General features: G+C 37.5%; 2 protein-coding genes across 2 annotated transcripts; both read left to right on the top strand.

Annotated features, from left to right (window-relative positions):
* Window positions 1–1,461: 1,461 nt before the first annotated feature.
* On the top strand, window positions 1,462–10,993 carry CSP16 (chemosensory protein 16). Its single transcript, XM_028319463.1, has 5 exons — window positions 1,462–1,485; window positions 1,742–1,916; window positions 3,573–3,699; window positions 10,005–10,180; window positions 10,508–10,993. Exons 2-5 carry the CDS (start codon window positions 1,772–1,774, stop codon window positions 10,645–10,647), a joined length of 588 nt encoding a protein of 195 aa, XP_028175264.1. The 5' UTR covers window positions 1,462–1,485; window positions 1,742–1,771; the 3' UTR covers window positions 10,648–10,993.
* Window positions 10,994–13,940: 2,947 nt separating this feature from the next.
* On the top strand, window positions 13,941–23,519 carry LOC114363577 (titin). The gene is made up of 5 exons (XM_028319344.1): window positions 13,941–14,463; window positions 14,990–15,066; window positions 15,262–15,441; window positions 15,811–15,872; window positions 16,808–23,519. The coding sequence occupies exons 1-5, from the start codon at window positions 14,291–14,293 to the stop codon at window positions 22,313–22,315; spliced, it is 6,000 nt and encodes a 1,999-aa protein (XP_028175145.1). The 5' UTR covers window positions 13,941–14,290; the 3' UTR covers window positions 22,316–23,519.
* The last annotated feature ends 280 nt before the right edge of the window (window positions 23,520–23,799 follow it).

Raw genomic sequence — 23,799 nt, 5'->3', positions numbered from 1 at the left:
ATCACTATGTCAGTCAGTCAGTCAGTCACCTTTGAGTTAAATATATTTAGATTTTTAAACGGAAACTAGTTGAATTTCCTGGGTAATGAACCTATTCCGTATTCACCATACCGTGAAATCACAAAACCGAAGTCCTACCGAACCTCAAAGACTAAGTAGTAGATACATCTACCTACAATATCATAGTACCTTCCATAATATCTATCTACCGTAAATAACATACCAGAAACTATATAATTTATACTTACTTACCTAATTACTTATGCTAAGTTATGGGATTTTAATTGTAGTATAATGCAGCTAGAATCTTTAATTTACACAATCCTCATCATCTACTGATGATGAGGATATAAATGGACCATAAAATTTTTTTTTTCTCTGAGTAGGCTTTTAAAGAGCACACACACTCGTCCCGATATTATACAATTACATATTTTATGCTTTAAATAAGTGTACGTAAAAATAAGCGTAAAAAAGTACTTAATGCAAACGACCTAAGTTATAGGTACGAGGATTGAATACCTAACCTACAGAATCGCGTCATCAAAATGTTCGAAAGGGATGTTTGTGAGTCACAAATTGACAATATTACTTATGGTGCTGACCACAATACTAAGTATCAGGTTTGGACTAAGTACCTACCTACTTGAATGATTCATATCCCTGGAAATGAGTCCTTCTTTGTCTATTAATGAATAATTGTAGATATTATCACCAATTAATGTAATTACTTTCAATAATCGTCCATTAGGCCCACTTAAAACGTAGCGCGGTGTCAGACGAAATCCGTTCTAACGACTTATCTTTAAGGAGCCCTCCATTCAATCCTAATCACCACACAAAGAGGGGAGAATTCCCGGTATGGGCTAATATGATGATTGCCGCAGTCAGTCGGTCCCTATTCGTTGGTCGGAAACCCAAATATCACACGGTTACGTTACGCTCAAGTAGCAATTGAAAATTAATTTGAAGCTGTTTGTTACGAAGTGTCTCTAGCAGATAATTAACTACTTTAAAAATGCAGGTATGTGAAATCATATTTTGAATTGGAGATTTGACTAGTGCTCTAAAATAAACTAGAAGATTTAAAAGATAGTTTGGTGTGTGAGTGTGACGATGACGTCGCATTAGTTAATGTAAACAAATAAAACTGCAGTTAAAGTGAACAGCAGACGTAGTTCACATACGTTATTCTCCTGTTTTAACCTAGTCCTGCAACTTTCTTATCTTTAAAGCTGATAACAAATTGTTTATGTTCACTTTCTCGCTAGTGTCCTGTCTGTAATCAAAACTTCTACGAAAATAAAGCGTCATTAAGTACCTACGTTAAGTAGGTAATTGTTGAATAAAGTTTTGGAAGCTTCCGCTTGAAGTCTGTCTGTCTGTATGTATGAAACAGGTTTTACCTTTCTCAATAACGTCGTTGACGCCAGCAATAAGGAAAAGGATTCTTTTATTTCCCAAGCATCGTATTTGAGGCTTACGGTGTGTAAACAGTTATTTATGGCTACAATTATGTAAAACCGAGGTTTTGTCCAAAATTAGAGTCCTCCTTTTTATGGATGTCTTTATTAGAAACAAAAATTATTAACGTTATTAAAATTCATTTGAGAAGTTTGTACTGAAGTTATAAATAACATGCGCTCTACACGAGCTTTCTTGAAAGCGGTCAAACTTTAAGTCTTGATTTCGTTTTGTACTACATAGTTAAAAAGACCGGTGCTATTTTTTCTATTTTCAGAAGTTAATAATCTTGGCTCTGGTGTGTACAATGGGGTGGAGCGTCGTGGTGGCGGCGCCCCAAATGACCGACGCCCAGTTGGACCAGACCCTCACAGACCGTGCCACCATGCAGAGGCACCTGAGGTGTGCCCTCCAGGAGGGTCCTTGCGACCCTGTCGGCAAAAGACTTAGAAGTAAGTAGATTTCTAGACTTCAGACATACACATACCACGTTATACTAAACGAACGTGGTAATTTTTAAGCGTTTTCGTAAACGTAAAATAGCATTAAGCCCTGACAAGCTAATGTAATCTAAATCTTGTACAATCAGAAAATAATGTTGTATTGAATTTCAACAATGTAGTTAAGTAATTTCAAATTTAATAATAAGGACGTGAAATACATATTTTTATGTTCTAAGTATTGAAGTGTTGTAATAGAATATTTTATGATCCATTGTTAGTCGCATAAATAAATTGAATTTGAATCAACCTCATATCTCTGACGTGTTTTCTACGTCTCGACGTGTCGTCTCTAGAGCGGTCTCGCGCTACCTCCTAGGTTCGATTCCCGATAGCACGCGCTAAGTCATTCATCACTTTACCGTTGCATTATGGAACATGAGTCAGGCAAAACGATTCAAAATTAATGTTTCTTTTAAATAAGTAACTATGTACAATGTAAGTACATTCACATAGAGTTAGCTCTATATTCTTTGACAATAAAAGCCGACCTAATGATTGAGAAAACACCGGTCACATTTATGTTAATTTAACTTACATGTACATACCTACTTCCTAGCCCATGTTACATGTAAGTTTCTTATTACATTAAGTAATACCATGTCACAATTTACACGAAACATATTTTTGAATGCCTATTCCCTTTAATAAGTACTTTAAATTTATTAAAATTAATAGGTAACCGAAATATTTTCATAGTGTCAAGAAAAATAAATCTTTTCACTTTCCCGCTAAAACGTCCGGAAGTCGACCTAAACTTTTCAAGCGAGGTGCACGCGTTACAACACCGAGTTACCTATTTTGATTGTCTAGCTTAATTTACAGTGCCCTTGAAATCGAATCACGAGTCATTCATCGCATTGGCAACCTCGAATGACATTTTTAAGAGAAAGCTTACAATTTTAACAGTTTTATTTTATAAAAAATCGAATCTCCGGGTGTTGCTCTCTAATAAATCAAGGACGACGCTACCGCTGCCCTCATTTTAGTCAATAATTCAAAGATCAAAAAGATATTACCCAGCAGAAGATCTAAAGAATCACAAAATTCGGGCACAATAGGAACCTGTCAAAATGCTATTCACCTATAGATTTTGTATGGTAAAAGTAAGCCATGCATGACATCACACTAATTCACCTACTAAATTAACTATTAATTATGAAAATGTTTTTTTTATGCATAAAAAGGAAGGTATTTGACCGGCATTAATACCTAACCTACCTACTAAAAATTCTAAACTAAATAGTTCAATCGGGTTCAGTACCTCTAGTAGGAAAAACTTTCGAGTTCGTTTCGTTGCGTATTCAAAGTGTCATCGAAAAATTTTGTATGAAAAATTAAACAGCGCCCCTAGGGCGGCTATAATATAGGGGGCGCTGTTTAATTTTTCATACAAAATTTTTCGATGACACTTTGAATACGCAACGAAACGAACTCGAAAGTTTTTCCTACTAGAGGTACAGGATTAGAATTACTTAAATCTTAAATCATAAGGTCGTAGAGTGATTGGCAACCAAAAACAAAAATAACAAGCTACAAAATTTTCTAAGAATTTTTAAAATAAACAAGTTTCATCTAAAAATTATGTAATGTTTAACTTTTTCCCAGTTCTCGCTCCGTTGGTTCTCCGGGGCACCTGCAGACAGTGCACTCCCCAAGAAACCCGCCAGATCCGGTACACCCTCGCATTCGTCCAGCGGAACTACCCCTGGGAGTGGGCCAAGCTCATCCGCCAGTACGGCTGAACTCGACCTAGTAATGTTCACCTTCAAAATGCCATATCTTAAAAGTACAACAATTAATTTATAAGTAGTGTAAAATCAAATAATTGCTAATTTTATGTCAATTAGTTTACGTAAACCCGGTCAATGTTTAACCTGGTTTTGTCATTCGTTACTCCTAAACGGATGTTAAAAGTGACCCATAAGGAAAATCCGTATTTTTTATTTGCTTTTATTTTAGAAAATTGATTAATTTCTTTGCTATTAACATTATTCTGGAGTTTAAGTAACTTAATTGTGGTTTAAAACCATTTATCAACACATTGACAATATTTAATTTTGATTTAGAGCGCCCTCGATACCTAAATGTAAGTAGATTTAATTTATCTTGTTTGTCATTAGATACTTACCGTGATCTAATTAATGCAATACTTAGTTGAAATAAATTATTATTACGATGCACAAAGTTTTTTCCTCCAATAAAATTGCCCCTACGTAATCTACGCATCGCTCTACCTAACCTGTATCAACAATCTTGAAAGAATCTCGTAGATAAATGGCAGTACCACCACGAAGTCTTGAGTTGCGAACGAAAAGCGATCGAAATCGCACACTGAATAAGGCCCGCGAGTATTGCTCGAGTGCAACGGAGCCAAAAAGGGGGGATTGGCAGAGTTAAGTAAGAGGTTACGGCACACCAAGCCCCAGCACTCGCCACCAAGTCGCTCGTGTAAACGCTTCACTGCTCCCAACACTGTGAAATACTTTAGAAATCATAATTCCGAGATCCGGGTCAATCGTTAGGAACACTCAGTGCAAGGAAAGTAAAAGTGCCACAGTGGGAGATCACCGCTAAGATGCAGGTAAGCTGTGTATTGCAATTTCTCCGTAATAAACGTTTTCCATTTGCGACGTTTCGTTTAATTTTGCACGTAGATTGTTGAACTGCGAAGGACGGTCAGATTTAGTGCCTGGTCCCTTTACCTAAGTTTCGAGCTACGCTACTTTATTATGCACGTCAGGTTTTAATCGCCTACATGCCATTTTTCCTCCTCGCTTGCTCGTAGTAAGTATGAATAGTTTCACTTCGCAGACATCATTGGAATTCTTTTAAAGTATCAAGTTATCTGATCGTGAAAAATCCACAAAATAACAAACTAATTTCACCTGAAAAAAATGGGTTAGGTAAATAGGTACCTACGTTTCACAACACCTGTCAAAGAGAATTAATATCCGTTTCAAAATGCTAACCTACTTACTTTGTTCAGCTCCTTACGTTAAATACATTAAGTTAAGTATAGAAATAAATGCTAAGAATACAAAAATGTAGATAAATAAACATTCCTGAAACTTATGTTTTCTGAAAAAGTCTAATAAAATGAATGTAGAGTTTGGCGGGAAATAGAGCAACCACAAAGATTCCACAGTTGAAGATAATCAAAATATTCTAATCCAATCCAATGAATGCTGTGTTGTGTATTTTCTTACTTAATACCACAACATTAGCGGATTGTATAATCCCGCGATGTGCTGCGATGAGGCGTAACCTCTGTCTGAATGGGCAATCTCTTTCAAGCTCACAAGGCGATTTGTTGCTTGCACTTCCGAATTCACGTAATCAAAGTTTGATAACTTTTAAGTCACGTTACGGCACTACGGGCAGTTTGATACCGATATCGCAAAACAAATACTAAATGTCTGACTAATAAACAAACTAAGTACTTAGGTAACTAATTAACATAATTAATATTATATGTTATTGTTTTGATGAAAAGGATTGAGGTTGTTAGCCTATGTTGATAGATCTCTATAAAATTCTACATTTTAAAAGAGGAAGATGAAATAGCGAAATAATTATCCTATATAAAACCACTCAAGAAAACTCCAAGAATAAAATATTGTCAAACGAAAAAACCGCTATTAAGTAAAGTAGGCGAAGGGCGGCAATTTTGTATGTTCATGCGGCAGTAATGTAGAAGTAATTTTGCTGAACTCGTGAGAAAAATATGATGTTAGAGTTTAGAGTCATGCATTTGGGCACGGATCTCATAACTTTGTGTTACATGGCCACATCGTTCCATGGTCAAAATTGGGTTTCCGTCAAAAATAAATAGAACATTAATGTACAACAAATAGTAAGGTATCTAATTTGTTATTACAGAGAAATAAGTACTTAAGTAAGTACTGCTTTTTCAATTGGTGCTTGTTGCTGTAGTCAAAAATTGCAGTCAGTTGAAGAGTTTATCTGTAGTTTACTTAGGTAAGTTATTCGTTTTCGGTTTCAATATAATCTGTAGCCAGGTAAAGTTTATGAACGTTACCTTAACCGGTTTTAATAACTGCACAAAGCGAGATCTCACAGTCATTTATTTCGAACACTGAAACCAAGTAAAATCATAATTACATTTTAACTATTATGTCCTATTTACGTAATAAACTTGGGTTTATCAAATCACCACGCCATTATACGTGTTTTATTTGCAAATTATTTTTATTGGAATCGTTCGTTCGTTCGTTTCAGCCGAAAGACGTCCACTGCTGGACAAAGGCCTCCCCCAAGGATTTCCACAAAGCACACCATTTTTACCTTAAATGAAATAATATAATTTAATTAGGTAAATGATTTGGTAACATCTATTTCAGTGTATAAAAACTGCAGGAGTAATGAAAGACCAAGCAATTCTAGATACCTAGGTACCTAAGTGGCGGAATTTCACCTTTTGAAACGGACAAAGAGATTTAAATTTGGATCGCGTGGTATTTAATTAAAGAAAGATGTCTTGAATAACAATAATTTGTAACACAAAAGTTTTGTTCCGAACTTTAGAACTCTGGAGCCTTATTTAAATTTTACTATTAAATATTCCTTATCGGTTTAATGTTATTCACATGTCAATAATTTTAGCTTTCATACTTATGAAAGCTAAAATTATTGACAAGTGATTCATAATGTAAATAAATAAAACATAGGTACCACGCTGTTTCGTGGCACCCCCAAGAACAGTGTATTCAAAATATTAAGTATGCAAATAAATACTGTTTCGCAAACATGGTATATTCGTAAATTCGTGTTTACAAGTAATCGTTAAGACAAGGATAATTTAATCCTAACAGAATCCGCCATGTAACTCCAAAACGAGTAACAAATGTCCTTCCAGCAACCCGGGTGTTTTTTACGTTTGCAAGTATAATACGCATATCACATGAAAATTCGCTTAGCTTTAGCTTGGGTAGATGCCTATAAGCGATAAGCTACGTTACTGTTATTTACAAGATGCGATCTACGAGTTAACATGCTACGAAAGTCCAAAAATCCTTCTAAATATCTAAAATTTTCAGTGGTTTACGCTTTTGTGGAAACTCTGTAGCTTTTTAAATCTACTAGGTTTTATAGTATGAAATTGCTGTTTTGCACGGAGAATTTAACGAAATTTCGTTTTTCTAACAAGCATTTTTGCGATTTGTTTGCAATAAAAAATGTAACTAGTAAATATTTTTTAAATAAATATTTTTTTAGCAATCGTAAAAAACATCTCACTGGACTGAAATGAAAAGGGTAGAGCCTACCCTGTATATTTTATGCCGACATACCAATCCGTTAAACCAGCATGCATCTCATTATGTCGTTCTCTATTAATAGCTCTATATTCGTAGAATGGATGAGGATGATGACGGACAGAACGAGGCCAGCTAGTGGACCTGTAGTCCAGTACAATACAGTTTTCAATAGAAACGCTACAGTTTTTTCAAAAGAATGATGTGTCAAGTCGTATTGTTAAGTGACCCACAACTCCATTATGTTTCACAGCACGTGTGGACGGTTCTCTTTGTATTGGCTGTCAATGTTTATTGCGTACAGGCTTGAGGAAAATTCAAAATAACTTTTCCAACTTTATTTTTCTGGAAACAAGACGGTGGTGCTTACATTGTATGACGTGCTTAAATGGCTTCTTGGAAAGGTACGTAGGTACATTATTGTCGTAAAATCGTGTTATTCATAGCACAGTCACACACAAATAGAACAGAACAAACTTATAAAAATGTAGAGCTTAATAATATACCTAATGGTATCTAATCTATCTCATAAATGTATAGGCCTACCATTTCCCAACTATCTTGGAATGATAACAATTTAAGTAGTTAGTTACTATAGCGCTTTCCCGATAGTTTTTCCGACCACACTTATTTGTGCACCTGTACACAAACCACAAACGTAATATTGTTTATTTGCTCACACGCACGCGTCCTCGCAGTCAACGGTTTATTGCTAAATCCTTTTGCAATTATGTCTTTAGCATATAGTGTGGAAAAGAATACTTCCTTGGCCAGTTCAATATTTGCATACGAAATGAACCTTTGTTGTTACTGGTGAAGTGGTGAGTGGTTAGGGAAATACATTTTTCAACTTAAACATCGAATAATTCTCTAAAGTGGAAAGACAGACTTAACAAAATATAATAATATAGAATTTACTAGACATAAACACGATTCTAGTAGCAGTTGGCACAGTTAGACTCTTTTGTTTTATCCAGAGCCATTGTAGACATTTTCTCTCAGGAAGAAAACTTATCTAGTTCACATGATTGTTACGTTACTATAGTCTAGCTCTTTACGTTTCAGTTATGTTCGTCTACTGTTTGTTGGTTCAATATTGTGAATGCATCGCTGAATATGGTACCTTTAGTACCTACGTTAAGTAGGTACTAGGTAGGTACTTAAATTTTACTATATTTAAAATTGAACTAATGTCGGTATGCTTACCTAGCCGCGACTTAGAGCCCTAGAATGTACATATAAATGGCAGCGCATACTTACTTTTAGTTGCATGAAAGCACATAGTAATTCATGTAAAGTGTAACTTAGACAACCAATACTGCTGGAATTTATTTATTTTTTATTTTATTTTTTGTTTGTGGGTACGCGTGTAACGCTCTGAACAATATGGGGTCTAATCGCGCGCAATCAGTCATTCGATTGCACAAACCGGTTTTGCGGGCGTCGAGACACTCTTTACGAATATTACACATTAACACAATATTACTTTACCATTACTACACACACACCTATACAAACAGTTTTATCTTTTTATTAGTATTCTTTTCATTAGTATTCTTAATAAACGTAGTCTTAACATCCTTACCGATTTACCGCCTTTTGTATTTAACTGTGCACTAATATTACTATTTATGTATGTTTATCTAGACAATTTTATGCAGCTTAGTATTTTATTTATTTTACCAAGTGAGGGTCACGGACCGACCCTCACTCGGCATGGGGCACACTGAAAACCAGCGCCGTGGCCTTCGTCACCGTGGGCCACGGCATATGCTGAGTGGGGTCCCGTTGCAGTGGGCATCTTGTTGGTGGATGGGTGGCACTGCTCAGTTTACTCTTGTTTTTATTTTTTCTTCTTCCATTATTATGTGCCACTGTCATGTCTATGTAATTGCCTGTATTTGTGTGATGTCCATTGTAATAAATGTGTCTTTCTTTCTTTCTTTCTTTTCTTTCTAACTTAAAGTGCCATAAACACTATGGCAAACTAGTACTAAGTAATGTGATTACCTAGCACGAGACTATGAGCACAGACTGGAGGTTGTGTGGTGGGTGCTATTACTAATACAATATAATGACAACATGTTTTTTTACATTACTTATTTAGGTTAAAACGTGTGTAAGTATAGTTGTACACGCTATCTAGAATCTTATGTCACTCACCAGTTACGCAAACTAACGAGAATGACACAAATCGCGTGATATTCTAGGGCCTTACTACAACAGAACACAGTAGGTACCTCTAGCATGAACAACTTTCGTCTTCGAATCGTTTGCGTATTCGACAAAATTCGATACTCAACCTTCGAATTAAACGATAACGTGATAATTTTGATTCTCAAAATAAGTTTTGTTCAACCATTTCTCATACTAAGTTCACTTTACGACACGTTCACAAGGGCGCTGTTGTAGTTTTCGTACTAAATCTTTTGTAGTTTAGGTATTAAATAGTAGAGTGGAGCAATCAATCATTTCAATTTGTCGGCCGTTTGGTGTAGTGGTTCGGAACGGACTACTATGCCGAGAGGTCCCGGGTTCGATAAATTCCCGGCCGGACAGAAATTGAAATGATGAATTTTAATTTCTGTGACGGGTCTGGGTGTTACTTACTATGTATAATATGTATGTAATGTATGTATTTAAAAAGTTGTATATTATTTATGTAGTACATTATATCCGTCATGCTAGCACCTAGCTAGATGCTACCAGGGGCTAGATGGCGCTGTGTGATATTTATTAATTTAATATTTATTTTGTTTTAGACTACGCTGGTATTATTGTTGGTTGTTGCCGCCTGCGCGTACGCCGCAGAGGCTCCGCGGCCGCAGGTGACGGACACCGCTCTAGAGGACGCGCTCAACGACAAGCGATTCATCCAGAGACAACTCAAGTGCGCGCTAGGAGAGGCTCCTTGCGATCCCATCGGCAAGAGGCTTAAGAGTAAGTTGAAACTTTCTCAAATTACCTACCTTAGCTCAGCAACTTGTCAGTTAGGTTAGATGTAGCACAGAATATAAATACTGCTGTTATGAGAAAATGGTCCCCCACTTCTGAATTCCAGTGAGAATCCGTTCCTATACCGTGCTCTTAATCTTTTTCCATAACTTCAAGTAATAGAGTGGCATTTTTGTTCTTGATTTATTACTTCCGTAAATCGGAAGTTGAGTTAGAAGTTTTTTAAATGTTTGTTTAAAATGATTGAATGTTTTGAAAAGAACATTTAGTAGAAATGCAACAATTTTAATATTCATATCTGTCTTTTTCCAGCACTTGCTCCCCTGGTGCTACGTGGAGCATGCCCACAGTGTTCTCCGCAAGAAACCAAGCAGATCCAGCGCACTCTTTCGTACGTTCAGCGAAACTACCCCCAGCAGTGGGCTAAGATCGTGCGCCAATACGCGGGCTAAAACGTCTCCGTTTCGGACGTTGAAGCACGAACTAGCTAACTTCATGTACTATTGTGTGAATACTTTGTGTTTTTGTGAAAATGCGTAGTAAACTGATTTACTGTAAGTCCACCAACCTATAGACTAGTTGTAATAATCATCATCACTTTGTATCACTCGACAAGTACATACAGTGGGCAAAATAATTCCCCAATCAGAATCACTCTTATACCTTAAATTAAAGTGTTTTTGTAAATAATAGGATAAAGAAATTAACACTTAAAAACCAAACTAACATTATATTAGGATTAAGACCTATCGTACCTTCTTCTATGACTATTTTAAAACACCTTAGAAACACATGAAATTAAAGAACGGTTTAAGTGGCTGTAGAATGATGTAAGTTATAATACGATAATTAATTAACCTAATATTTTGATTTAAATATTATTCATTAATATTTATTAAAATGGAAAACTGTACTTATTTTATGACTGGTGCTCTTAAGATCGTGACAATGCTATTTCACTAATTATTTTTAGTTGATAAAATTCATAGATCCTCTTCGCAAAGTTTTTGTTTTATAGTTTTTTTAAGTATTAATTAAATTATTATACTTAACTTTATTAAGCAAGAAAGTACACGAAAAATAAAAACGAGATTAATATAATTTTGTGTTCGATTATTTTAACCTTTTTTCGAAATTAAATGTTGAACGACAGTTTAATATTTACCGCGTGGTAATATTATATTATCTATAAGAACGGTAGTGCCCCCGCCAAGTCGAGCGCAAAGCAAACACTGCCGAACCATCCTTTACTGGAACCATTTCGCCGCATTTTCAGGCCCCTATTTGAGAACCTCTGGATAAAACCAGCACGCAGAAATGTTCGTCATATTTCGTAAGCTGTAATCACATACTTAAAATCTAAAATTTCAAGTCTGTAGGTCATTTAGTTCCGGAGTTAAGCGAAAGCAAAGTTTCGCATTTATGACACTCACTCACTGATGATCATCAAAATTGAACTAGTACTTCCCATAAACTCAGAGAGCTGAAATTTGGTACAGGGTTAGGGTTTAATGGCCACAAAGGGAAAACTATAAAAACTAGGATAATCGACGAGCTGCGTATTTCAATAATACTTATGTACGATTATCTAATAATACTTAGACGTAGCGTGGGCAGGCCTGGGAGCATTCAAGTATTACGTAACGCAATTTTTGAAGATTTTAGACTCCCCCTCCCCCCCTTGTAACGCACCGTAACGTTTTTCTGTACCCCCCCCCCTCCCCCTCTTTAAACGTTACGTAACAATCAAGTGACCATTTTTACCCTAAAGGCGCTAAAAGTTATGTTATAGTTTTTGTTCTTGGTATAGTTTTAATTGCTTTTGCGGTTATCAATTAGCTATCATACTAAAAAACAAGAGATTTTTAATCCGCAACACGTTTATTTTTCTTTAAATTTTTGGCTTTACACACACAATTTTTTTTCTCCGTCATTCCTATCCTATTTTAGCTTTTACTAAATATTAAACATGTTTATTTTAACCTTTGAGAATGCAATTATAAACAGAAACCCAACTGAAATTAAACATTTTACTCGAAATAAAATCGTACTCTTAACAAAATTAAAAAATAATCAACTATTAACCAAATATCTAAGTAGGTCTATAAAAAAATTGGATTGAAATTAACGTTTTGATTTAAGTTTTAATAACCTAAATTTTTATTAAAAAAAAAGAAACAATGTTACGTAACGTCTTGTAAGAAGGTCCCCCTCCCGCCCCTGTAACGCATCGTAACGTTTTATGAGACCCCCCTCCCCCCAAATTGCGTTAAGTAATACTTGAATGCTCCCCCTCCTACTAGGTGGACCAACGATCTGGTAAAGGTCGCGGGAAGAGCCTGGATGCGGGCAGCGCAGGACCGTTCATTGTGGAAAACCTTGGGGGAGGCCTTTGTCCAGCAGTGGACATCATTTGGCTGAAACGACGACGATTATCTTAATAAAGATTGTTCAACGGCCAAGTCACACAACATTAACTATGATAATAATCGCAGTAAGGAACCATAGACTTGGCACGACTTTGTCTAGATTTCAATACTTTTTAGAGATAAACAAGCAGCTCCATCGAGACTTGGCTAGTTTTTTACAGAATGTTTTTGGTGGGATTATGTTTATAACATAATTTAGGCCCAGCCACAGACCATGGTCTGTTGCCCCAGCCTTCTTTGGCAACAAGTTAATATTAATTACAAATACATTATCTTCGATTATTTTGTTCTGCTTGTTCAAAAATACTACTTGCTATTGACAAGAGTAAAAATATAAATAAGTACCTACCTTGATCAAATTCATAATAAGGAGAAGTATCTTCTAGTGATTCTGTTTTAATGGAAAAGATTATCGAACCATCAGGCTATCATGGGTGTGGTGTGGACATCATGTCTACGTAATTTAGGTAGGTAGGTAGATAGAGGAGCGAAAGAAAGAAGAGATAAATAGGCGCCAAATAGCAAGAGGCACAGATAAAAAGATTAAAATTAAATGTGATTATTAAAAAAAAAGACTAACACTATAGTCGATGGTAGCCATATGGTCACCTTAATGGCCACACTAGTCAAGATTCGTGCTATGGCGCAAGTACTACACTATGCGGTAAATTAGCCAAGATGTAATAGTGTGAACACCATCTTGGTTACTTTATTCTTCCCCCACCCGTGTGTCGCCCATCATGAAGCTACATTTTATCTTTAGCTTCATGGTCGCCCATATTTCGGTGTGCGGGCTACTGGCTAAGCGCTTCAACTTGGGCAATTTTCTGCATAGTGTACTTGCGCCATATTGATAAGCATTTTAGAGCAGAAATTATTTGGTATCTCTTCTTTGAAATAGGTAATATTAAAGTAAATTAATAAGTTATCCTTAGGCACCAGAAATTATTACCCAAAAGTTCCAAAGTTATGGGGTTTACATTTTAATAGAAAATAAATTGTGAAAAAAAAACATAACCCTTCTTCTGGCGCAGTCGGGTAAAAAGTATCAAGCATTACAATGCTTAATTTTTCAAATTCAAATTCAAATTCTTTATTGCTCCAAAAAATATTTTACAATTTTATTACAAATACCAGCACCGATAAAGATAACGGTAGCGGTATCATAAATTGTCTATGCTATTTTTATTTCCTGGCAGCACTTGACTTACATTTCATTATGTTGGTATCTGCTGACGCCGTATGAAAATACCACTTTCCGGTTACTCAATAATTACTTTTTAATTTAATAGCATGTACTTGGAGTGATTTTATTTTTTGACTAATTTAAAATGTATGTTAGATTTTTTGAAGTGGTTTGTTAATGCGATTTTATAATATTTTAAATGTATTAGAATATTCAGTGCTGCCACCAAAGCGGCTAAAAGGGTAATTTCGTACGCAGTCGGTGATATTTACAACTAATATTTTGCTACTGTTTTGACAAATTCACGGCATAATTGTATGCACTACAAATTCTAAACACATATTTATTGAATAAAAGTAAACAGTGTTAAAAAATGTGTCGGTGAATTGAATATGTTAGTTATTTGTAGCACAACTCCAGTCGGCATAGTAGTAGTTGGTTGACAAAAATATGGTCGTGCGTTTTGTCTGATCCGTGGTGATGTGTGAGCAGACTGAAATAAATTATTTGGACGGAGAAGTGGTATGGGTGAAACTGGGTTCCTGTTGGTGGCCCGGCGAGGTGGTCGCCCAAGAGAAGCTTCCTTCAGATTTCCTTTCTTCATTTCGGAAACCACCTATAGCTGTCGTCAAATTCTTTCAGGAGGATGCCTAGTAAGTTCATGTTTATAAATGTAAAAAAACCAAGAGACGCCAACTCTGCGTGGGCCTCAATATTCCATTATGTCATATTGTACCCTGAAAACTTCGGCCAGCCTTTGTGTAAACTTTGATACCCAAGTATTTACATAAATGTATAGATGATACTGACTGTTCTTATAGTTCCATTTACATCCTTTTACATTTATTTAAATTTTAGTGTATCATTCAGATTCTGTTTGGTGAATATGTTATTTATGTAGCGATAAATAATGTATTGTATTATCACAATGCTATTGGGATATCAAGGAGACAACTTACATGTACTTGGTAACTGCAGAATGCAGGTTTCAGCGCCTATATTACAAAACTTAACCTCAATCTCCTTATATTGTCACAAAGGAATATTGTTCCTTGATATACATTGTATAATTTAAATGTATCAGAATGTAAAATTTCCTATCTGCTGCCATAATTACATGTTCATGTTGAATTGATTTATAAACATTGTAATATTTTAATCAAAATATATTTTTTTCAGTGAATACGTCAAGAATATAAATTCAATATACAAATACAATTGCAGCCGTAAAAATGAATTCATCTCAAAGGGATTATGTAAGTTTCATAATTTGATCTTTGTGGTTTATTTCTTTCATGTGAGCAAAAACTATCGTACTGTGTTTTTAATAACTTACAGTATTTCATTACTTTTTATTTACAATATAAGAATAAGAATAAATCACTAATACGTACACAAATATGTACTTAATATAAATAACTTTAGTTTAATAAATAACTTTTTTGCCCCAGATTTATACAGAAGCAAGGGTGGGGCTATGGAGAAATTTCCAGAAGATATTATTAGAGCAGAAACAGCTGTTGGTGGGGACATTGAAATCCTCTCACGAGAGGAATTTCAGGAAACAAAAAGAGAGAGTTACGCTGGAATATTTGGTGACCCTAAGAAAACACCCAACACTGCAAAGAAAGGTTATTTTTTATTTAAATAAATATTTATTACCCTACCTAATTACATTTATAAACTAGTGTGTTGATGTAATAATACTTATGCTGGTTTGCTATTAGTCAATCCCTATCGAAACCTGTCCGGTCAAAATATGCTTGGTTTTCGATGTTTCACATTTTTATATTGTTTTTAAGACTTTTTAAGCAATAACAAAATTTGCATCGAAAATTCTGGATACTTGATTGAAAACAAAATTTAAATTTGACAGTTGACGGTCAGATTTTGATAAAGATTGATTATAACAAATGGGCATAAATACTTTATTAAATAAATAACTTTGAGTTATTTTATACAAATATTCACAGCAATAATTTGTATTAATTAAATTTCAGGCAAAGGTCGTGGTAGGCCGCCTGCATCAGAATCAGCAAAAGTTTCTACTCCTATAAGAAAGGTTAGCATTTTTTACATAATATTAAAAAATACTACTTAAATGGCCCTCTAGCCTGGTGGTTCACATGTTATAAAACAACAGTAGCAGTTGTGGGTTTGAATTCCGCTTTGTGTAAATGTATGATCAGCAACATGCATTAAAGCTAGAAGTCATGGCAGTTTCTAACATAATTATGTATATTTTATTTTGGGGCTAAACAATTACCTCTTTCAATCAATGGGTAATAATTGAAACGAAATAAACTACTTTAATAGGCTAGATCAGGGTTTCCCAATGTTTTTTTGTCAAGGAACCCTAATTGATTATACTTTTCCTAGCGGAACCCCCGTACTACTCCGCCCGCACGCCCAGCCCCTCTCTTGTGCGTAAACAAGTCGGTGCGAGCGAACAACGTCGGTCACGAAACGTGGGATTATATTTTTTACGGAACCCTTGCGGCCTTTCCACGGAACCCCAGGGTTCCCCACCTTATTTGTCTGTCAGACAGATAATTCGAAAATATTAGACTCATATTTTTTATTTTCTTTCATAATTAAATAATAACAATGCTACATCGAGTTGAAATGGCGCGTTACATCACGCTTGAGTAGATTTTTTACTCAAAAATGACGTCACGCGACAATTCAGCTCAATATAATTACTGTAATAATTCGATTATGAAAAAAATTAAAAAATATGTGTCCAAATTTTGTTTATTATGTGTCTGACGGACAAAATAGAATTTCGATTTCATTACCCAGTCATCATCCCTATTATTATAACATAAGTCAAGAGATGAGAAATAAGCTATAAATATTATTATTGCTTCTAAATCCTACTGCTAGGCTGCTAGTAGAGCCACAGAATAATAATAATGTATGCTCAAGTTGAATTACTAATTTAAAGTAATTTATGTTGATGTATTTTCTTTGTACTGACTCATTTTCTTGTTGCAGATGAAGGAAAAAACTGATTACAAAGTACATATTTTAGTACAAAAATCTGCAACACCTGTCAACAAAGCACCTGAAACTCCATCAACCCCATCCACAAGCCAGACGGACGCGGAACCTGCTGAAGAAAATAATAAAGCTGAAAGTGTTACTGACGCTACTGAAACTCCACAAACGCCAGAGAAGCCCCAAGATGCTGAGAAACCCATTTCATCAATTTCAACACCAACTGTCTCCAGTTCTGGCATGTATTCATGTCATGCTTGTTCATTTTCTACTACAAGGTTAAATGTTTTAATTCTACACAATAAGTCACACAGCGTTACATTTACATCATACACACCAACACCTGTAAAGAAAAAAATACCCAAATCTTCTGTAAAGTCTACACCGAGTTCGTCTAAGACACCAAAAACATCGCGGCCTCGTAAGGAAAAATCTGAGAAATCCCAGAAAAAACTAGCTACAGGCCAGAAACGCCCTAGTGAACAACAGAAAAACTCTGATATCAAAAAATCTAAGACTGAGCAAGATTTTAAGAAAACCCTACTGGCAGATTGGGATGATGCTGATGAGGATTCAAATGATGAGTCTCCAGCTATGGCGATGACTGGCTCCCCTGAGGTAGCCGTGGCAGCCGAGTCTCCGGCGGTGCCCACGCCAGCTGAGCTGCCAAGTGCACAAGTCCCGGCTTCACCTGTCGAAATAAAACCTGATGAGGCTACTCCTAATGAGAAACCGGAGACCAGCAACGATTCAAAGTACGAATTTTGTGAAGACGAAGACTGGGCAATAGAAGCAGACGTTGGCAGGAAAATACCTCGTGTCAAAAATCCCAAACGTAAAGATGAGACGAAAAGTATCAGTTTGGATGATGACGATATGGCCAGAGAAGTGGCAGAACTTCTCACTAAAACTGCTGTACCAGAATTGCCAGCTATTCCGGATTCTTTAAAAGTTGAGGAAAATTTTCCTGAGCCTTCTGTTGTTAAATCTCCAGACAAACAAGAGTCTAAAGCCCCTGAACCTAAACCTCTAGAAAAAGCTGACGGTCCATCTACGAAAGCAATTTTTAAAACGAAAACGTTTTTTCGAAGCCGTCACTCTAGAAGTCAAGACGCCATAGGTAAATATGTTGCTGAACAGTTAAATGCTGTGGAAAGAATGGATTTGGCAGAAAGTGAAATAAATGGTTCTGACGCAGTGTCCTCCCCAGAGGCTAGAGAATCGCCTCCTATAGAACCTGTGAAAGTGGCTCGTCTGGCGCCAAAAATACAGCTAAAAAAAATGAAAGCCGAAGCTGCACAACTACGAGAAAAAGAGAAACATGGCGTAGACTTTTCACTTGACAGTGCACCTGTTCCTCAATCTGCTAGTCCTATTTTAGAAGACATTTCAACCATAATAGCCAAAGCTGACAGTGAAGCATTTAAAGCAAAAGAAGACCCAGCTACGCGAAATTTGTTACAAGATGTGCTTTACCCAACACAAGAAATAAAACCCATACATGAACATATTACAGAAGAAATAAAGGCGTCAGTAGTTGATGATGAACCTCTACCAAGTCAAAATACCAATATGGATATAGATGATAATATACCACAAAACACTGAAACAATCGAAAGTAAAGATCTGCATGTATCTGAACCCGACGTAGAACCTGTAAATAAGGATCCCGAAACAGAAGATATTGAACTGGCTGTGTCTTTGCCAGCTAGGGAACCAAGTATAGAAAAGACAGAAGACAAAGTTAAAGAACCCTACATGAATGAATCTACAGCTTCTGCAGTAGACGCTTTATTGAGCGTGTCTAGAGATGCTGACCGAGTAACCAGAATGGTAAGTGATGATCCACCTGAAGATTTGTTTGAAGATGATAAAGAAACTGGGACAAGCATAGTCAAAGGTTTTAACGAGGTAATAAATGAAGAATGTGTTACTGAACAGGAACAAAAAGATACTTATGGTGAACAAAGTCATCAAGAAAATGGACATCACGAAGAAAGAAATCGAGAGATTTCAAATGACGAAGTCGAAAATGTAGTTAGTACAGATAATAATACAATTATAGATGACAATACTTGCAAAGATGATAATACATTTACACATGATGATACTTGCAAAGACGTAGACACATTCACAGATAATAATACTTGCAAAGAAATACCCATTGAACTGACCCCCGAGGTTTGCGAATACCCGTCTGAAGTTGTTGTGGAAAACGTACCGTCGGAATCTGATTTACAAATAGCCGAAGCTCTTATTAATCTACCCGCTACGGCTATACAAAATAAAAATACTGACCTTCAAGAAACAGTAAATATAAATCTGCCTATTGAAAGTCCTATAGAAGTAGAAAGTGTTAGGCCTGAAAGTATGGAAATAGATAATGAAACTTATGAACTACCCAAAGAAGAGAATAAGCCCTTTGATCAGGAAAATTTAATTGAAAAATTATTAAATCAAGACAATGATAATGTGAATGTTCGTTTTGAGACTGAATTAGAAAAGAACGAGAACTTGAATGCTGCACAATCATTAGTCGAGATGTCAGAGTCAATTGATCACAAAATTAATATTATTGATACTAAAAATACAGTCAGCACTGTTTCAGAGTCTATAGACCATAAAGTCAATGTTATTGAAGCTAAAAGTAAAATACTCAACAACAAAGATATTGGCAAGATACAGGAGGCAGATAAAATGGTTAAACAAAACAACGGAATTGAGAATAATATTACAGTGGAACAAAAAGTCGCATCACTGTCTAAAGACAACAGCAACGAACCTGCTAGACCTGCCAAATATGAAACTACCTCGTCGAAACTATTAAAGATTCTCGAAGAACCTTGTGCACCAAAATTTGCGAAAAACACGCCACCAAAACAAGTAATGCTACCAGGCAAAGAGAAGATATTAAATTTCGATGTCGCCAAATCATCGTTTAAGAGCAAATCTCAATCTCCAGTGATTATTCGACGAGCTGCAAACAAAAATATAATAAATAATATGAATGAAAGAGGCACACCTGAAAAAATAATTCTTTCTCGTAGCAACAAGCCGACTCAAGATGGATCTTCGGTACAAACATACACAATACAGACTTCTCCCGATACTCCGCCAGATGCTAACACCATTACCATATTACCACAGAAAGTTAGAAAAATACAAAAGCCACTAAATAAGTTACAGAAGATAAAGCCACAAAACTCTCTTGTTACTCCATTGAATGAAAGTAAAACGGTTAAAGATACAACTATCACAGAAGATGCTATGTTTGACATAAACTCTATGCCTATTGTTTTATCAGATGATATTCTAACCCCTGAAAGTATTGAGAAAATGCCGATCGTAATGTCCGATGGTAATCTTATCACGAATACTTCTAATCCGCCGAAACTGGTGAAAACTAAACAACACATAATCGAAAGTGATAAGTCTTCAACAAGTACGGTTAAACCTGAACTTAAGACCTTGCTTATGAATCCCGTGACTGAAGGCAACAAAGTTGCTACGCCCAATATTCTTTCAAAATCATCAAAGCTGCGCGGTGCTAAACCTATGTTAGTGATAGACAAGGCTACAGGAAAACAAAAAATAATTATGACGAAACCAGAACCAGCTGTAAAAGAAGTTAAATCTGCGCCGACGTTGATGCAGCCCGTCCCTCAAAACACTGGAAAAGCTGAAAAGTTTTTAATTTTACCTACAGCATCGTCGCCTCGCCCGGGACGGACCCAAAAAATAGTTATAAACCCACAGACAGGGAAAGCGCACGTCCTAGTGGCGAAGGGTCCAGAAACGTCATTGAACTTGAACGAAAATAAACCTGTGTCAGCAAAATTGGTCCCGTCGAGTTCAGACGCAACTTCCCCTGGGAACACAGTGATGATCATCACGAATGCTCAAGGTGCTCAATCAAAAATCATCCTGACTTCAGAGCATGAGAAAATTCTGTTCCCAAATAAACAGCAACCTAATATGTCACAATTGAAGACAATCACTCACAAAATATCGACGACTTCGGGCAACCCACAGAGAACTATGGTGAGTCCAGTGCCTCAGGTGAAACCGCCAACGCGTATTGTGCCTAAACAACAAAAGAGTGCTATAATCACATCCAAAGGACAATTGATCGTCGGCGGCCGAGTCGCCACCACCGCCCAGAACATCGCCCCGATGCCCGAGATCAGGTCCGTTCCCAAGAGAATAATAGCGACCAACGAGCCGAAAAAAATCGTACAAACCATTCAAAAACCCGCCTCGGAACCGCTAATATTCTTACAACAAAAATCTGGAACCGTAGTTCAGCTGACCGCGTCGCAGTTCGAACATTTCCAAAGAACGGGTCAGATCGTTCAAAAGATCGCGGTTCCCGCACAAGAGAAGCCGATCGTTCAAAAGACAATAACCATATCGCCGGTCGATTCGGTCGCGAACGTCGTTCAAAAACCTAGGATAAGGAAAACCATAACGGAGTCTCCCACGCCGGCCAAGAGGATCAAGCACGAGATAGCGATCGCGCCCGCGCAGCCGCCCGCGCTCGCGCCGCTCGCCGCGCCCGCGCCCGCGCCCGCGCCCGCGCCCGCGCCCGCGCCCGCCTGCAGCGCCGACATGGACAACTTCGAGGAGATGCTGCCGTCCACGGCCATCGCGCGCCAGCCCGAGCCCGCGCCCGCGCCCGCGCCCGCGCCGCCGCTGGCCGACGGCCAGCTGCTGGCCGTGCCCGGCGAGCACTTCGGCGGCCCGCCCGGCTCCTTCTACCTCTGCGTCGAGGACGGCGGCACGCTCACGCCCATCGACAACCGGCCGCTCGTGCTGGAGAACAACCAGCTGGTCCCGATGGCGGTGGAGCCGCCGCCGCAGCCCGAGCGCCGCGACATCCTCGAGGCGGCGCTCGCCAACAGCGACGTGTTCCACGCGGAGCCCCCGCGGGACGAGGCGCCCGACTTCCGCGACCTCAACGCGAACGTCTCGGTGCACTGCCGCGTGTCGGAGACGAGCACGACCCTGAACCAGCCGATAATGACGCCCGTCGAGGTCCCGTCGAAGGGCGACAGCGAGCCGGCGGTGCCGTCGACGCTCGAGGACGGGCTCGCGGTGATCGGCGTGACGCCGCACTCGGTGCCGACCTCGCTGGAGCTGCCGATCACGGTCACCGACCCGCGGATAGCGCCCAGGGCCGCGGACCCGCTGAGCGGGCCCGCCTACGGCGCCGGCCTGCTGCCGTCGCCGGGCGCGGAGCTGTTCGCGGGCGCGGAGGAGGCGTGCGGGCCCATGTCCATGCCGCTGCTGACGGACGACGAGGCCGTGGGCAAGTCCATGCCGCTGCTGACGGAGGAGGCGGCGTCGTCGGCGGAGTCGGCGGGCTCGCGCGGCGGCACGCCGGACGCGGAGCGCTGGCCGCGCCGCCTGCACACGCCGGGCTCGGACACGTCGGAGGCGTCGGCCGAGATCCCGCTGCAGCCCGCGCTGCAGCTGTCCGCCAGCGACGTGTCTCAGCTCAGCTAAACCTCGCTTCTGTTTCGATTTTCGTATTATGATTTCGATGTAATTTTGAAGATCGTTTATTTATTATGGATTCTCTTTGATTTACTCGATTATAAAATGTGCAATAGACTAAGTCTCATCTATCCTTTTATGTATCGATGTATGTTTCGTTCGATAAGTTTGCGGCGAGACGCGTTTTGGAGTTATCGAAAAGGTTATGAGGATGACCGGGATTACTTGATGTGATGGAACTGTGGTGAGAGTGATTTAATGAATATAGCTATGTATTTTTAAACTCGATTCGTGAGCGTTAGAAACGCGCACAGGTTGGTCTGTACTCTGTACATACGTACACGATAAGATGTATGACTTCTCCTTGTATTTGGACTTGTCATTCATAAATTATAATGCATTACTGCATTACATATAGTGTAAGGAATTACAATTGTACATTTAAATTGAATTATGATATTGTTGGATCGCATCTGTAATATATAAAAGTTTAGGTATATAATATTTTTATAACGTCTAGAAATGTCTGGCATATTGTATGTACTGTTTTCGAATTTCTACATGGAAAATTTAACTCCGGTCCGCAGATAAAATGGAGAGTTAGTTCATTGAAAGGACTCAAAGAGTTGCGTAGGAGCGGTTCGCGAGAAACCGAATGGAATGACTATATCATAATGTAGTGTTAAAGTTAAGTACAATATTGTTGAGGTAACTTTTAAACATATGTCTTAAGGCACATATTGGTTTGTTTGATTGATCTATGGATTATGAAAATAGAGTCGTTAGTAATTAACTTCTGTGTAGTTTTATTAAATAAACTTTAATCAAAAAATCTTTCTTTTATTGAATATCTTTGCTCGCCGGTCTTCTAGTTGATATTTTTGAAAAGAGGCTAACTCCGAGTAGGTATGCTAAACAAAACTTTTCATATTCGTCACTCATCGCTCATATAAATAATTACACTTGTGTTTCAACACTAAAGGAGACCAAATAAAACGCTATAGCAAGTTATTTATGATTTACTATTTGTGCAACATTTTGTTTAAAAATATCTCTTATAAATTAAAAATCTGTATCTATTATAAATTGTAAAATGCAATATATACAATGCAGAAACTCTTGATTCCTTACTTTCTTTGTGTGACGAATGTTAGAATTTTTTTTCATAGACCAAAAATTTATTATTGTTGACAGTATTCATTTAATTTATGAGGCAATAAAAAGGTACATTTAAAATGCGATTTATTTTCATATCACAACTCGCAAAACTTTTACTCACTACTTTCTAAACTAAAACTACGGTAACAATTTCTAATTTATAAATTCGTAATATGAAAATAGTTGCAATATACAACAAAATAATGAATGACGCTTACTCTATAATACTTCTAATAAAATGTGTGAAACTTTGTTTCAGTGTAGTTTGTATTAACAAAATAAGTTATAACAACCTACAACAGTCAAGAGGTAAAGGAAAGTTCATTCCATAAATT

The sequence above is a fragment of the Ostrinia furnacalis genome, unplaced genomic scaffold (assembly GCF_004193835.3).
Source record: "Ostrinia furnacalis isolate ACB-3 unplaced genomic scaffold, ASM419383v2 OfSCF0398, whole genome shotgun sequence".
NCBI lineage: Eukaryota > Metazoa > Arthropoda > Insecta > Lepidoptera > Crambidae > Ostrinia > Ostrinia furnacalis.
This window is presented reverse-complemented; position numbering and strand designations above follow the sequence as displayed.

Bases quoted from the DNA above. Each gene is read 5' to 3' on its own strand.
- CSP16 (XM_028319463.1), top strand. From the start codon at position 1,772: ATGGGGTGGAGCGTCGTGGTGGCGGCGCCCCAAATGACCGACGCCCAG. The intron at 1,917-3,572 runs GTAAGTAGATTT...ACTTTTTCCCAG, and splicing joins TGTCGGCAAAAGACTTAGAA to TTCTCGCTCCGTTGGTTCTC. The intron at 10,181-10,507 runs GTAAGTTGAAAC...GTCTTTTTCCAG, and splicing joins CATCGGCAAGAGGCTTAAGA to CACTTGCTCCCCTGGTGCTA.
- LOC114363577 (XM_028319344.1), top strand. From the start codon at position 14,291: ATGTGTGAGCAGACTGAAATAAATTATTTGGACGGAGAAGTGGTATGG. The intron at 14,464-14,989 runs GTAAGTTCATGT...TATTTTTTTCAG, and splicing joins TTCTTTCAGGAGGATGCCTA to TGAATACGTCAAGAATATAA. The intron at 15,873-16,807 runs GTTAGCATTTTT...TTCTTGTTGCAG, and splicing joins TTTCTACTCCTATAAGAAAG to ATGAAGGAAAAAACTGATTA.